This window comes from Mandrillus leucophaeus, unplaced genomic scaffold (genome assembly GCF_000951045.1).
Source record: "Mandrillus leucophaeus isolate KB7577 unplaced genomic scaffold, Mleu.le_1.0 Scaffold123, whole genome shotgun sequence".
NCBI lineage: Eukaryota > Metazoa > Chordata > Mammalia > Primates > Cercopithecidae > Mandrillus > Mandrillus leucophaeus.
Genome location: NW_012100654.1, coordinates 1,730,828 through 1,748,137, shown reverse-complemented (window position 1 = coordinate 1,748,137; position 17,310 = coordinate 1,730,828). Strand labels below are relative to the sequence as shown.

General features: G+C 35.8%; 1 protein-coding gene and 1 pseudogene across 3 annotated transcripts in view; one reads left to right on the top strand and one right to left on the bottom strand.

Annotated features, from left to right (window-relative positions):
* ZNF148 (zinc finger protein 148) overlaps positions 1-17,310 on the bottom strand; it is a 105,006-nt gene that overhangs the window by 65,765 nt on the left and 21,931 nt on the right. For 2 of the 3 annotated variants that reach the window (XM_011971529.1, XM_011971532.1), the window contains one exon: positions 14,154-14,502. In XM_011971529.1, coding sequence (XP_011826919.1) covers positions 14,154-14,486 — 333 coding nt within the window. In that variant the 5' untranslated portion in view covers positions 14,487-14,502. Of the gene's footprint in view, positions 1-14,153; positions 14,503-15,782; positions 15,900-17,310 lie in introns of all 3 variants that reach the window. The other variant, XM_011971530.1, reaches the window with a different exon arrangement.
* On the top strand, positions 11,719-12,213 carry LOC105533219 (annotated as a pseudogene).

Sequence of the window (17,310 nt, the reverse complement as noted above, 5' to 3'; positions counted from 1 at the left end):
AAGGTTTCATCGTGTTAGCCAGGATGGTCTCAATCTCCTGACTTCGTGATCCACCCGCCTCAGCCTCCCAAAGTGCTGGAATTACAGGTGTGAGCCACTGCGCCCAGTCAAATATATGTATTATATATCCAAAATGTATTATATAGACAAAAATGTATGCACACAATATGTTTCTTCATAAATGTAAAACTTCCAGAAAGGTATTAATATTAGTAGCTATTTCTTTGGAATTAGAGTAGTAGACAGACATCGGAAACAAGGAAATTTTTACTTTTCACTTTTTTATTTCTTCTACCTTGTTTTAATTTTTACAATGACAATGTAGTCCTTTTATAATAAAATACAAATATAAAAACACCAAAGTAGACCTCTCTGAAACTAATGTAGCTAGGCTGACTCTACATACCCTGTCCTAAATGATTTCCAATTTGTGTACTGTACTACTAGTCTAAGAGCGTAACTCTCCTTCAGTACCACTGTCTCACAATTCCAGATGAAGCAATTAGACATCAAAGGTCAGAGAGAACTATATTAAGAGTGTTAGGAGACTGGTTATGTTATTAAAGTCAGCTAGAAACCAGCTGTGGTGGCTTACACCTACAATCCCAACACTTTGAGAGGCTGAGGCAAAAGGCTGGCTTGAAGCCAGGAGTTCAAGGCCAGTCTGGGCAACCTAGCAAGTTTCCATCTCTATAAAAAATTTAAAAATAAAAATAATAAAGTCATCTATAAAGAAATCTTCTATCAACAATTTATGTCCACTTAAGGGGGAAAAAAAAGATATAAACTGGGTCAAACAACCTTAAGAGCAAGTGAGGATACTGAAAAATAGACCATGTTGGGTCAACTCCCTAAAACAATCTACTGGAAGAGACAATCTGATTCATCTACTTGCCTGTTGAGTTGAAATCATTAATAATAAGCAATAAACATGACTCCCACCAGGAAAGGAACAGTACTCAGTACATGCTTTCTGCCCAAATAATGATTGCTGGTAGATAATACACTTTTTTAAAGAGCCATGTGGTATGAGAGTAAAATCTTGTGAAAAAACTAGAGTTGAAGTTAGTTACCATCTATTCTCCTTAAAACAAAACTACTACTGAATCCCTCAAATAAACTTTAAAAGAAATGCAATGGTAGTTAAGAATTGCGTATAACTTATAAAAGACTTCGAAAAAGTACATAATGTAATAAATAACAAGTTGGAAGTTAGCCAGAGAGGGGAAGAAACATATTCTATAAATGGCTATTTAAGCCAACAAATACAAAGGCAAACTGATTTGTCACCCCCTAGAATGATTCTGAAAGATCATTCGTCACCAATAAACGCAATGCAATTCCTCAATTAAAGCAAAGCACAAAATATTTGTCAAAAATAATAAATACCACAAAGCCACTGAAATGGGTAAAATAATTCCTTTTTTCTAATAGGAAGAAAAAAGTCACCAATCCCTAGCATCTGTATATTAAGTTTTTATTGACTGGAGCATGAAATATTTGGGAGAATTATCTATACCCTCCTCCCTAAACTAGTAATAGGATTTAAGGAAATCTAAAACTAAAAACCAAAACAGAGGTCTTACACCAATGGCCAAATATATTTTGAGTTTCCTAGGCCATTAAATGAATTAATCATAAACACAAAAATGCATAACAGTATGCCTACAATTTTATACATGCTGCTTTATAGCACAAAAATTCATGACTAACAATGCTACATGAATGCTGAAGCATTTTTTAAGGAATTATATACATGCCTGAAATATTTCATATTTTATTACATCATTATGTGACTAGAGCATGATTTTTTAGATAGTTCCTACTTTATAAAATCCTTTCACTCAAGTGATACAAAGCAATAGTTTCTAGAAGATGAATGTCGCATACATCACTGTGAATTACAATTTGCCCTATTTTGCTAATACAGAACATAGTCCTTCCTGTTAACATGCTTGCCACCAAACTGAAAAAATAAAGACCATAAAAATTTATGATTTGCTAAATCCTCCTGAATGGGTCTGATAAGTGTAAAATGGATAGGCCAAATAATTTTTTTAATTGCTGAAATAAAATTTTGTTTCTGAGTTGAGAGGCTTTCTAATATAGTGCTATCTAATAAAATATTCTGAAATAATGAAAATATTCTTTATCTACACTATCCAATACAGAAGCCATTAGCTACATGTGACTACTGACAACCTGAACTTAGTGTGACCAAGGAACTGAAAAATTAATTTTATTAAAATCTAATTTAAATATTTAAAGTATTAAAAACAAAATTCTAATGAGAAAGATGTAGATGTTCAAAAGTTGGCCTAGGCAAGGCATAGTAGCTCATGCCTGTAATCCCAGCAGGACTGCTTTGAGGCCAGGAGTTTGAGACCAGCCTGGGCAACACAGCAAGACCCCATCACTATTAGTAAAGTTTATTAAAATAAGAAACAGCTGGCCTATACTTTGCTGTTGAAAACATAGTGCCATTGAGCTAAATCTGAGTGACTGACTTAGAGAGCCAAAATAAATCCTGAAAATTGGTAGTTATCACAAATGATGACTTATATTTCAAATGTCACCAGACACTAGCGAGTTTACATAAGCTACAGAACTTAAACAATTTTAAAAAACTAAAAACTCAATTTTTTGCTTTGAACTGACCAAAAAAAGTTAAATATAAAGTTATCTGTACCTTCCACATGAATGAGCAAATCAAAGAAGAAAATCATTAACATGTTCAGTATCAATTTTTAAAAGGCTTTAGCACAATCTACAAAAACACTTGGGTAAAGGACTGTGAAGTTTCTACAGTTTTGGGGACCTGGATCATATTATTCTAGATCAATTTCTCTCTTCAATTCAAAAATTACATTCGGCCAGGTGCAGTGGCTCACACCTATAATCCCAGCACTTTGGGAGGCCGAGGTGGGTGGATCACCTGAGGTCAGGAGTTCAAGACCAGCCTAGCCAACATGGGGAAACCCTGTCTCTACTAAAAATACAAAAATTAGCCAGGCATGGTGGCGGGCATCTGTAATCCTAGCTACTTGGGAGGCTGGGGCAGGGAGAAATGCTTGAACCCAGGAGGTGGAGGTTGCACTGAACCGAGACCGTACCACTGCACTCCAGCCTGGGTGACAGAGCGAGACTCTGTCTCAAAAAAAAAAAAAAAAAGAAAGAAAAAGTACATTCATGGCCAGTTGTGGTGGCTCACACCAGTAATCCCAGCACTTTGGGAGGCCAAGGTGGGAGGATGGCATGAGCCCAGGAGTTCAAGAGCAGCCTGGACAACATACTGAGATCCCATCTCTGAAAAAAATTTTAAACATTAGCCAGGCAAGGTAGCACACAACTGTGGTGCCAGCTACTTTGGAGGCAACGGTGAGAGGATCACTTGAGCCAAAGAGATCAAGTCTGCCATGAGCCATGATCACGCCATTGCACTCCCGCCTGGGTGACAGAACAAGACCCTGTCTCAAAAAAAAAAGAAAAAAGGAGAAAGAAAGTACATTAATGAAACCCAGACCTGCCCTTTACCTTTACCCCCCAACCTTATCAACATAAGTAAGTAAGAAGTAAGGGATAGAATTTCTCATGTCTCTTATGTTCTACTATAAACCAATGTTATGCACACACTTTGCAAATTCTGCCCATCTGGTATATGGCATAATACAGCTTTTCATTGATTCATTTTCAGAATGGACTCAAATTTATCATTATCTATTGGGAATATAAGGAATGAATTATGGGTTACCATAAAAATGGAATTATCAAGCAGACACTGAAGTTGTTTTAGAAGAATACAGAGTTGAAAAAAGTTCAAAATATACTGTTAAGTGAAAAGACTACATAAAAGCAATACCATCTCATGTACGGCATGCTTATCAAAAAAGCATAAAGCACATACGCCAAAATTTATGAGTGACTATATCTGGGTGATAGCGGTATGGTAGGGTATTTATTCTAGAGATATGAACACCTATATTCACAGAAAAACCTGCACGCAAATGTTAACACCAGCTTTATTTTTAATAACCAAAACCTGGAAACAACTAAACTCGATAAGTGAATGGTAAACTGTGGTACATCGATGCTATGCAACACTACTATAAAACAAACAGTAACAAATTACTGATATATGCAACAACCTGGATGACTCTCAAGAGCATTATGTTGAGTGAAAAAACAGTCAAGTCCAAAAGGTCACATCCTGTAGGATTCCATTGATACAACATTCTCAAAACTGACAAAGTTCTAGAGATAAACAACAGATCGGGGGTATTCAGGGGTTAGGAACGGTGGAAGGAAGACAAGAGGTGTGCCTATAGCAGATAGCACCAGAGATACCTTTGTTATCCTGGCTTAGTTCTGTATCTTGATTGCTTTGGTGGTTACACAAATCTACACGTGCTATAAAACAGAAGTCCCCAACTCCCAGGCCATGGACCTGTTAGGAACCTGGCTGCATAGCAGGAGGTGAGCAACCAATGAGCAAGCAAAGCTTCATTTGTATTTACACACTCTCCCCACTGCTCGCATTAATGCCTGAGCTCCGCCTCCTGTTGGGTCACTGTCAGCATTAAAATCTCATAGGAGCTCAAACCCTATTGTGAACTGCACATGCAAGGGATATAGGTTGCCTGCTCCTTAATAAGAACCTAATGCCTGATGATGATCTGTCACTGTCTCCCATCACCCCCATATGGGACAGTCTAGTTGCAGGAAAACAAGCTCAGGGCTCCTACTGATTCTACATTATGGCGAGTTGTATAATTACTTCATTATATATTATAATAACAGAAATAAAGTGCACAATACATGTAATGCTCTTGAATCATCCTGAAACCATCTCCACCCCCACCCCATTCGTGGAAAAACTGTCTTCCAGGAAACTGGTCCCTGGTGCCAAAAAACGGTTAGGGGTTCTTGCATAAAGTACTCAACATGGGATACACTGTAGCAATGTGAATTTCTTGATTTTTGACATTGCAGTACGTTTATATAAAATGTAACAACTGGGAGAAACTGGATGAAGGATGCAGGGGGTCTTCTCTGTACCATTTTTGCCACCTTCCATAAATCTATATAATTTTAAAATAAAAAAGGATAGATTTTGTCCTTTTCCCCTTCCTGCTCTTGCCTATCCTCTTATCCTCCAGGAACCAGTCAGTTCTAAAGCCATAAGCTGGGGCCAAGCAAGATGTCAGATACCAGACAGAAGGAAGAGGGCTTCTACATGGGAGGAGGCCCAATATAAGATGTCAAAGCCCAAGAAGGGTGAGGTGGTTCTCCATATAGAAGGGCAGCTCAGCATGAGGTGTTGGAGCCCAAGCAGCATAAGGAAGGGTCTAGATTGTGGGAAAAGAACAGCCTGGAGCATGATGTCAAAAGCTAAGTAGGATGAAGAAGGTATCAAAGAGTGGGTGTGGACCAGTGCAGTGTATCTAAGTAAGAGTGCCCTAAGGAAGGGGTCCACTTGGAGCTAAGGTCTAGTTCAAGTTGTCAAAGCACATGCAGGAGGAGAAAGGTATCCACACAGGGCAGGGGTAGCAAGTACTCCTGTGAGGTTTAGAAGCCTAGGAGCATCTGCATCGGGCATTAGGGTAATAAGTAAATATGCTGAGATAACAAGCCAGGTTTCTCACCGTCTAATGTACTCTGTTGGACTGTAATGGGAGGTATCATTAGGAACTTATGGTTTTCAATATTGATAGGTATGGAAATTATTATAGAAAGGAATATGTGCACTATATACGAATGTATATAATTACATACATACATACATTCTCTAGCTCTGTCCATTGAGAGGCCTGGGAGCAGGTATACCCCAACTGCAAGGAGCAGCATGTTCAGCACCCAGACCCTGGTTTCTAAATACCATTCTCCACTAAAATGAACTAGGGGGTCCATGGAGAAATGGCTGACTCCAGAACTGAAGCAGAAAACGGACAAAATAAGCCTAGAACATAATGTGCCAAAAAGCAAAGAAGTACTCAGCGACTGACAAGGTATGTCCAAGAACATAAAACCCAGCTTGAAAAGGCTTCTTTTAGCCAAATCTTAAACAAACTGAATATGAAAATAATCACAGTAATATATTGTAACCCAGCAAATTTTTAAAAACCCTAATTCCATACTGATGCACATAAAGTGTGATAAGGAATAACTTTATAGTAGCAAAGCCTGGAAGGTGTCAATTGATCAAAGTGAACCATCATCTGAATGACGGCAAATAAAACTCAGGTGCTGCCTGTCAGAATGCAATGGGAAGAAAACACAGCACTATTTCTACAATATTCCTGCCAAAGATGCTTAACTTAAATATCATAAGGAGGAAAAAAAATCAGGTAAGGCCTGAGGGACATTCTCCTAAACAAATGTAAAATATAAATTCCAAAAGTGATGAATTAACCCAGACTAACAAAAACTGAAGAACACGACAATTAAATGTAACATGTAATTTTGAACTGAGTCTTTTGGCTAACAAACTTTAACTGCTGGACTTTAGCAGTTCTCTCCCAGTAACTAACAGAACATGTAGATCACTGAGTACATAAAAGAATTAAAGAATACAATTAGTGAACGGGCATTGTGGCTCACACCTGTAATCCCAGTACTTTGGGAGGTGAAAGCAGGAGGATTGCTTGAACCCAGGAGTGTGAGACTAGCCTGGGCAACATAGTGAGACTCTGTCTCTACAAAAAAAATTTAAAAATTAGCCTGGCATGGTGGTGTGTGCCCACAGACCAGATAGCTGAGAAGACTGAGTTGTGAGGATTACTTGAGCTCAGGAGGTGAAGGCTACATACACCAGCATGGGCAAAAAAATAAATAAATAAAAGAAAAACAAAAAGAAAAGAAAAAAGAAAAAGTGAATATAACTAAACGACTTGACCTAACTGACATTTAGAAAATAACCCAACCAACAATAGCCAGAATACACATTCTTTTCAAGGATACACAGAACGCTCACCAAATAGATCATATGCCAAGCACTAAAACAAGTCTCAATAAATTTAAAAGGGCAGAAATCATACAGCATATATTTTCTAACCACACTCATTAGATATCAGTGATGAAAAGGTATCTGGAAAATTTTTAAATATTCAGAAATTAAGCAAAACACTTCTAATTAACTCACAAATCAAAAAGAAATAAAGGAAGTTTAAAAGTATCTTTAACTGAATTAAAATGATAAAAATACATCAAAAGCCATGCTGAGAAAAGTTTAGAGCTTCACATGTTTAGGTCAAAAATGAATATCTAAAATCAGTCACCAAACTTTCTACTTTAAAAAGTTAAGATGAGAAGAGCAAATGAAAACCAAAGTAGTAGAAGGAAATAATAAAAAGTAAAAATGAACAAAAGTTAAAGTGAATAGTGAAAATCGATAAAACCGAAATGTCATTATTTGAAGAGACAACGAAAACTAATAAATCTCTACCCAGTCTAATCAAGAAAAAGAAAAATTATTGTACCAATAGCAGGAATGAGAAAAAAAGAAATCACCATTGATCCTTAAAACAACAAAAGAAAATATTAATAGAACTTTGGTCAATTAAACAATTAAGAAATAGACAAATTCCTTTAAAAATACAATTTACTGAAACTTATTCAAGAAAAAAAAATGTTTAGTATGAATAGCCTACTTATGTTTTTAAAATAAAATTTGTAATTTAAAACCTTCCCACAGGTTGAGGTGGGAGGCCACTTGAGCCCGGGAGCTCAAAACAAGTCTGGACAACATAGTGAGACCCTGTCTCTATAAAAAAAAATTTTTTTTAATTAGCCTGGTGTGATGACATGTGCCTGTAGTCCCAACTGTTTGGGAAGCTGAGGTGGGAGGAACATTTAAGCCCAAGAGGTTGAGGTTACAGTGAGCTGTGACTGTGCCCCTGCACTCTGCACTCCAGCCTGGGCAACAGAGCAAGACCTTGTCTCCAAAGAACAACAAAAAAACCTTTCCCACAAAGAAAACTCAACTCTAGATTAGCTTTACTGGTAAAGTCTATCAAATATGTATGATAGAAATATCAATCTTACACAAACTCTTTCAGAAAATAGAGAAGGAAATACGTCCTAACCCATTTAAAATGAGGCCAATATACCTAAAAATGACATAGCTATTACAAAAAAAAAAAAAAAAGAAAACCATGGACTAATATCTCTCATAAACATACAAATGTTTAAATTAGTAAACTGAATTCAACAAGAAAAAAGGATGACACATCATGACCACATGTGATTTATCTCAGGAACGCAAGGGCTGTTTAATATCTGAAAATCAGCACAATTCACTATATTAAGAGAATGAGAGGATATTCATATGATCATTTCAATCAATGCAGAAGAAATACTTGAAGTTAAATATCCATTCACGTTTTTTAGACAAAGTCTCAGAAAACTAGAAAGAACACTTCAACGTAATAAAAGTAATCTATGAAAAACCTATACCTAATGCCGTTTTTGAAACAGGGTCTCACTCTGTAACCCAGGCTGGAGTACAATGGTGTGATCTTGGCTCACTGCAACCTCCACCTCCTGGACTCAGGTGATCCTCCCAATTCAGCCTCCCAAGTAGCTGAAACTACAGGTGCACACCACCATGCCCAGGTAATTTTTCTTTTTTTTTGGCAGAGATGGGGTTTCCCCATGTTGCACAGGCTGGTCTTCAACTCCTTAGCTCAAGCAATCCGTTCCCTGCCTTGGCACCTTAAAGTGCTGAGATTAGAGGCATGAGTCACTGCACCCAGCCTCTAACATAATTCTTAATGATGAAAGAGTAAATGCAGTCCCCTTAAGATCTGGAACAAAGCAAAGATGTCTACTTGCATCGCTTCTATTCATCATTGTTTTGTAGGCCCCAGACAGTGCAATAAGAAAAAGAAATAAAAGAGATACAGATTGGAAAGAAAGTAAAACATATGGACAATACGATAGTGAAGAAACCTAAGGAATCTACAACATAACTACTATAACTAATCAGTAAAGATAACAAAGTCACAGAACACATAGTCAATATAAAAAGAATCAACTGCATTTCTATATTCTAGAAAGTAACAATTAGAATTTGACATTTTAAAACATACCATTCACAACAGCATCCAACCAAAACCATGAAATACTTAAGGATAAAATTAACAAAATATGCCCAATAACTTTACACTGAAAACTACAGAACAATGCTGAAATAAAGAAAACCTCAATAAAAGTAAAGGTGTACAACGTTCATGGACTGGGAGCCATTATTGTTTAGATGTTGGTTTGTATCAAGTCAATAGACAGAATCAATGCAACCTCAATCAGAACCAGTTGGCTTTAAAAAAACAAAAAAACAAACAAACAAAAAACAAAAAAACAAAACAAAACAAAACCTAAAGGGTGGATTCTATATTTTATATGAAAATGCAAAGGTCCTAACATAGTCACTACAGCATTACAAAAGAACAACAAAAATGGAGGACTTACACAACTTGATTTCAATATTTACTATAAAAGATACAGCAATCAAAACAGTATGATACTGATTTAAAGACAGACACTAGGTCCATCAATGAAAACCCAAGAGAACTAAGACTTACACGAACATGTACCAAGAGAAATGAAAAAAAGACTTGTACAACAATTTTCCTAACCGCTTTATTCATAATCATTGAAAGAGACAACACAAATAACCACAAAAAGGAAAATGAATAAATAAATTTTAAGATATTAATTAAAATGACTGAACATTAATCAATAGGGAAAAAGAATGAACTGTTGATACATTCAACCAACATGGATGAATCTCAAAACATGTTGTGCAAAAGCAGTCAGACACAAGAGTTACATATAACTCCATTTACATGAGGTTCTCAAGGGACAACGACAATTTATGAAGAAAAAATATGAGAACAATTGTTGTGGAGGGAATTGACTGGCAAGAATTACAAAAAAACTCCTCAGGATGACGAAAACATTTGGTGTCTTGATGGATTATGGATTATACAAGTTTATGCAGTTGTCAAAACTCTGAACTACAAACTCAGAATCTGAGCATTTCACTTTAAACTTTTCCTCAATTAAAAACAGAATGCATATTTTCACTCAAAAACAATCTGCCTACTATAACCCAGGTATTGAAAACACAAAATTTAAAGGCACGATACAGAAAAAAATATCTTAAAATATAATGACAAGACAGTCCTGCAAGCAAGGAAATGCAAAGTTATTGTAGTTACCATAAAGAAAATCACAAGAAAGAGAAATCTTTTAAGGTGAAACGTGAACAACAGGAAATTGCCAAATAAATAATATTATAGGCATATACGACATTAACAAAAGTAACAGAAGAAAAACCATAGTAGACCTAGGCAACTAAATTAATTTCATATGCTTAAAGCATAAAATGGTGGGGAAAGGGGCTGAACTACAGTTTAAAAAAAAAAGTTGGATAAGGGACAGGAGTATGATGGCTATTTCCGCCCATGCAAATAAGTACATTTTAGCTGTTTAGTAATGAGGAACCACTAGAGAAGTTTCAGTAAGGGAAGGACATGTATACATCTCGTTTGGAAAGATGACAGTAGAAACTATCTGAAAGATACACTGGAGAAGGCTCAGGCTACTGTCAGTCCAATAAAAATGTCAGTCTATTGCAATCTATAGACTACCTCATCCAACAAAAACAGAATGCGCACTCTTTAAAAGCTCACACATAACATTTCACCAAGGTGGACAACATTCTGGGCCATAAAACACAATCTAATAAACTTAACAGAATAGCAATCACATGGCGTCTGCTCTAAGACCACAAGAGAATTAAACTAGAACTAAATAACAGAATGGTAGCTAGAAAATATTTCAAAATACTTGGATATTAAACGACACACTTCTAAACAATAATGGTGCAAAGAAGTTTGTTTTTTGTTGTTTTGTTTTGTTTTTTAAGACAGAGTTTCGCTCTGTCACCCAGGCTGGAGTGCAGTGGTGCAATCTTGGCTTACTGCAACCTCTGCCTCCAGAGTTCAAGTGATTCTCATGCCTCAGTCTCCCACATAGCCGGGATTACAAGTGCATGCCACATGCCCGGCTAATTTTTGTATTTTTAGTAGAGATGGGGGTTTTGTTGTGTTGCCCAGGCTGGTCTCAAACTCCTGAGCTCAAGTGATCCACCCACTTTAGCCTCCCAAAGTACCAAGATTATAGGCGTGAGCCACCACACCCAGTCCAAAGAAGGAATCTTAACAGACATTTTAGAATATATTGAACTAAACGAAAATAAAAACACAACTATCAACATGTGTGCAATGTATCTAAAGCAGTGCTTAGAGGAAAATTTATAGTATGAATGTATATATTAGAAACAAAAAATCTAAAATGAATACACTTCCACTTTAGGAAAGTAAAACAAGAAGAGCAAAGTAAATCCAAAACAAGCAGAAAAAAATAATAAAAATGAGAGTAGAAATAAATGAAACTGAAAATAGGAAATAGAGTTAAAAAAAAAAAAAAATCAAGAAAACCAAAAGCCGTTTCTTTGAAAATATCAGTAAAATGAACAAGCCTCTACCACTGGGCAGGGGGAAATGCAGAGTTATTCGAATATGAGTTTCAGTTTCAGTTTTGCAAGATGAAAAAGTTCTAGAGATCTGTTGTACAACAATGTCAATATAGTTTACGCTACTAAAATGGACACTTAAAAATTGTTGCTTTCTCCTCTGCTCGCATTCTCACTCTGCCATGCCCTGCTCTGAAGAGACACCCATCGTTACCCCCGGCAAACAGGCCTGGTTTGCAGAGGAGGGCAGCATGCAGCTCCGTTTTGCCTCACTCTCTGAGCAGGCCACAACCCTGACTCCGGGATCCACACAGCCCAAAGGCTATGACCTCGATGGTGCCTACGATGATACAATACCACCTACGGAGAAAGCTACAGTGAAAATGGGCATTCAGATAGCTCTTCCTTCTGGGTTTTATAGAAGAGTGGCTCCATGGTCTGGCTTGGCTGCAAAACACTTTATCGATGTAGGAACTGGTGTCATAGACGAAGATTACTGAGGAAATGTTGGTGCTGTACTGTTTAATTTTGGCAAAGAAAAGTTTAAAGTCAGAAAAAGTGGTCGCATTGCACAGCTCATTTGTGAATGAATTTTTAATCCAGAAATAGAAGAAGTTCAAGCTTTGGATGATGCTAACAGGCATTCAGAAGACTTAGGTTCTACCAGAAAGAATTAAAAATTATGCTAAGAATAGAAAATGAGAACTCATACTTTTTTCTTAAAGAGTTTTTGCTTAAAGCATTTTGGTAAAACTTCTGTAATCTTAATAGCTTTACCTTCTAAAAATACTGCATTTTCTTAAGATCAAGGAAAAGAGTACCTCTGCTTAGATCACAGAGAAACTTTGTTTTTCTGCTGATAGTTGTATGTAAATCTTCTTTGTCCTGATATAAGGCAAACAGTGTCTTTTTAAAATCAAATGTACATCAATTACAGACCCAAAAAAACCCTATATAATTTAACTCAGTTAAATGATACTTCACCAAAAAAAAAAAAAGGAATTAAGACAGTAATTTTTTTTAAATTACTGTCTTAAAACAAACAAAAAAGAGAAAACACAAATTACTAATATCAGAAATGAAAGAGAGGACATCACTATAAACCCCTGGACATTAAAAGGATAATAAAAGAATACTATGAACTTTGTTCCCACAAATTTGACAACTTTATCAAAATGGACCAATTCCTTGAAAGACACAATCTGTCAAAACTCACACAAGAAGAATTACATAATCTGAAGAGACCTACATTTATAGGAGAAATCGAATCAACAATAACCTTCCAAAACAAAAAGCACCAGACCCAAAGCAGTTCACTGGTGAATTCTACCAAACATTTAAGGAAGAAATTATATTAATTCTCTACAATCTCTTCCAGAAGACATAAGCAGAGGGAATACTTGCTAATTTATTCTATGAGATCAGTATTACCCTAATACCAAAAACAGACAAAGACATCAGGAAAACTATAGACTAATATTTATCAAGAACACAAATGTAAAAATCCTCAAAATATTATCAAATCAAATCCAACCACATTTAAAAAGAACTATATACCACAAACAAGCAGGATTTATTCCAGGTAAGAAAGTTGCTTCCACATAAAAAAATCAATTAATGTAATCCATCACATCAACAGGCTAAAGAGGAAAAAGTTATTGCAATGGGCTAGGTAAAGCTGGTGAACGTCTATATCAGGGCACAACTACAAGTAGTTATCCATTCATTCACACCATGTGCCAACACCTGGACTACAGTGAAAAGTAAGACAAAACTCCTGTCCTTACAGTCTACAATCTATCAGAGAAACATCGTACAAGTAAATCACAAGTCCCTGTCACAGGGACTCAACCTAGAGTTAAGAAGAAGAAGTCAACTTATATCTACAGGTTATAAAACAGGTATGAGGTATGACTGACGGTATTATCTCAAGCAGGATATATTAAAGTCTTAAATAAAAAAAAAAGTACCTGTTAGATGAACTGAAAGGAACCCAGGTTTGATATCATAGAAAGAAGAGACAAGAATTCACATGACGGTTGTGGTTTCACTGATTACTGGGTAAAAATAAAGGTAGAAGAAGGAAAAAGATATGGGCGCTTATGAAACATCTTAATGTCTGGCGTAGACAGGAAAAAGTAAAGGGCTGATATACTTTAAAAAGATAAACAGATCAAGCAAGTGGAGAACACAAAGAGAACAGAGAATAAGAGCATATTAGAAAAATTTAAGAAGGCAGGAATTACAGAATTCGAAGGAAAAACCCTTGAATGTGTGATCTTTTTCTAGTTATGTTGAAGATTCAAATGTTTTACTCTTTAAGGACAAGCCTAGAAGTTAAATAAAGTATCTTTCAAAATTAAGCATTTAAAATTTAATACCCAAGTAATCCTGATACAGAAATACTGTTATCCTGAAAGAAATAAGCTTCTAAAATAATATAATACAAGAACTTAATTTTGCCTTTCAAATATGATTTATGTCAATATTTTAGTATATCTATTCAAGAACACTATTTATCCCTGAAACACTTCCTGAAATTTCTTCGATGACTTGCAGTATTACTTAACAAGAAATTATGTTTCTAAGTTTAGTATCCTATAAAGGAATTACTTACAGGAACATTAAGTGCATATTGTAGTCCTTGAGGAAGTCTTTCATGTGTTTCCATCTGCTCCTCATCATTTTTCACTGTCTCCTCGTGGACCATGAGTTCATCATGTGATATCATATCCTGTTGCCTCATTTCACTTTCTTGTAACACTTCATCTGCAGCAAGGATCTCCTGGTGAGGCATACTTCGATCTTGAAGTACTGAATCCTGTAGCTCTCCAGACACAGTAGACTGGCCAGACACTCCACCCATTACAACCATTGTCCTGGAAGACTGCATTTCGTCTATGCCGCCACATTTAAGAAACAATCCTTCCAGTTTGTCGTCAATGTTCATGCTTAAGTATAACTGCCTAGAAAGACCAAGTTTGGCAACGAAACATAGTAAATTAGTTTCATATGACTACTTCATTTTTTTTAATTTTCAAATTAAGAATTTGAACAGTCAAATACAAAGATTTTATTCATGTACTTTGGAACTGCCTCCAATTTTAAAATTATAATACCAAGATCGGTTTCCAAAGGCTGGTAAAATAAAACACAAATTTTCATTTTGATATAAAGGCATAAAATCCTAACTACTTTATTATTGAAAAATAAGCCTGACATAAAAGCAAATTAGGGAAAAGTATTTGTAACATCAATCAAGGGATCCGTACTCTTTAATATATTAATAATATATTGAAATGTGTTAAAAATAAAAATATAGATGAATTCAATAAGGAATAAACTGACAGAGAACATCATGAAGCAAATCATTTTTAAAAATTTAGAAATAGTCATTAAACATAAAAAAAGAGTCTCAGTAGTAACCCAAGAAATTACCATTAAACAGCACTATCATATTTCAACTACCAAACTGATAATGACTCTTAAAAAATACATCCAATGTTGAAGTATTAAAAAAAGACACTCATCTACTGATAATAAAAGTATGTATTATATCAACTACTTTCAAAAGTCATTTGGTAGTATGTATCAAAAGCTATAAAAATGTACATATTCTTTGAACAAGGAATTCTACATTTTGGAATTTATCTTGATGAAATAAAAAATGTATACAAAGGTATACACAGAAAACCACTACAGCAGTCATTACCATAATGAAAATGTTAAGTATATTTCAGTTTAGTCACTTCTTTCCCAAATTAATCACATAAGTAATGACCAACTTTGATCACAGTTTTCAGCAGTCAAACACCAAAGCTAAATTCCAACACACTACTGAAATCAAAATACTCTTTCGTTTACTAAGGTTATTGTTAACGAAGAAACCTTTACTGAAATGAACAGCTCAAAACAACCTCATAAACAGCAAAATATACAAATGTATAATTCAAAACTTGCTAATCTTTCTTCCCTGGTACGAGGTGTTATCAGCCTAGAATATATACAGTATATCTGTACAAAACACCTTATTTCACTTTTCAAAATCTTTAAGGCAGCAAAGTTAAAATCTAAAGGTCAAAGATTGCTGGGTATGGTAGCTCATGCCTGTAATTCCAACAATCTAGGAGGCCGAGGTAGGCGTATCACATGAGCCCAGGAGTGTGAGACCAGCCAGGGCAACAAGGCAAAACCCCATCTCTACAAAATAAAAATACAATAATTAGCTGGGCATGGTGGCACGCACCTGTGGTCCCAGCTACTTGGGAGACTGAGGCAGGAGGATGGCTTGAGCCCAGGAGGTCGGGGCTGCAGTGAGCTGTGATTGTACTACTGCACTCTGCCTGGGTGACAGAACAAGACCCTGTCTCAAAAATAAATAAATAAAAATAAACGTCAAAGATGTTACATACATCACCAAATATCTGCTCTCTTCAAAAATTTCATTTATCACATTTCTTAGAAAATAAACTAAAACTAAATGAAACACTCCCTTAAGGCTAAAATTTGATTATTCTGACCATTTATTTGGAAATCCTTAAAAATCAATTGGTGAAAAGTATTTGTAACATCAGTCAAAAATTCCATATCCTTAATATATTAAAATACCTTAAAAATAAGAAGAGATGAATTCAATAAAGAATAAACTGACAGGAACACTACCAGACAAATCACTAAAGAAAACTTAGAAACAATCATTAAATATACAAAATAACTATGTTTTTATGTTTTAAATACATAAAACATTGGCCGGGCACAGTGGCTCACGCCTGTAATCCCAACACTTTGGGAGGCCGAGGCGGGCAGATCACGAGGTCAGGAGATCAAGACCATCCTGGCCAACATGGTGAAACCGTGTCTCCACTAAAAATACAAAAAATGTAGCTAGGCATGGTGGCGGGTGCCTGTAGTCCCAGCTACTCAGGAGGCTGAGGGAGAAGAATCATTTGAACCCAGGAGGTGAAGGTTGCAGTGAGCCGAGATCGAACCACTTCACACCAGCCCAGGCGAGAGCAAGACTCCATCTCAAAAAAAAAAAAAAAAAAAAAAAAAAAAAAAAAATTGGGGGCAGTGCATATATACATAAGTATATATATTTATGGGGTACATGAGATATTTTGATATAAGCATGCAATGTGAAATAAGCAAATCATGGAGAATGGGGTATCCATCCCCTCAAGAATTTACCCTTTGAGTTACAAACAACCCAATTACATTCTTTATTTTTAAATGTACAATCAAGTTGTTATTGACTACAGTAATCCTATTGTGCTATCAAATAGTAGGTCTTATTCATTTTTTTCTTTTTTTTTTTTTTTTGCCCATTAACCATCCCCACCTTCCCCTTCTCAGCCTCTAGCAACTATCCTTTAACTCTCTATGTCCATGAGTTCAATTGTTTTGATTTTTAGATACCACAAATAAGTGAGAACATGCATTTGTCTTTCTGTGCCTAGCTTATTTCATTTAACATAGTGATCTCCAGTTTCACTCATGTTGTTGCAAATGACTGGATCTCATTCTTTTTTATGGCTGAATCCTGCTCCACTGTGTACATGTACATTTTGTTTATCCACTCATCTGTTCATACACACTCAGGTGGCTTCCAATTCTTAGCTATTGTAAACAGTGCTGCAACAAACACAGGAGTGCAAATATCTTAACATACTGATTTCCTTTTGGGGGGGTATATGCCCAGCAGTGGGACTGCTAGATCGTATGGTAGCTCAATTTTTAGTTCTTTGAGGAACCACCAAACTTTTCTCCATAGTGGC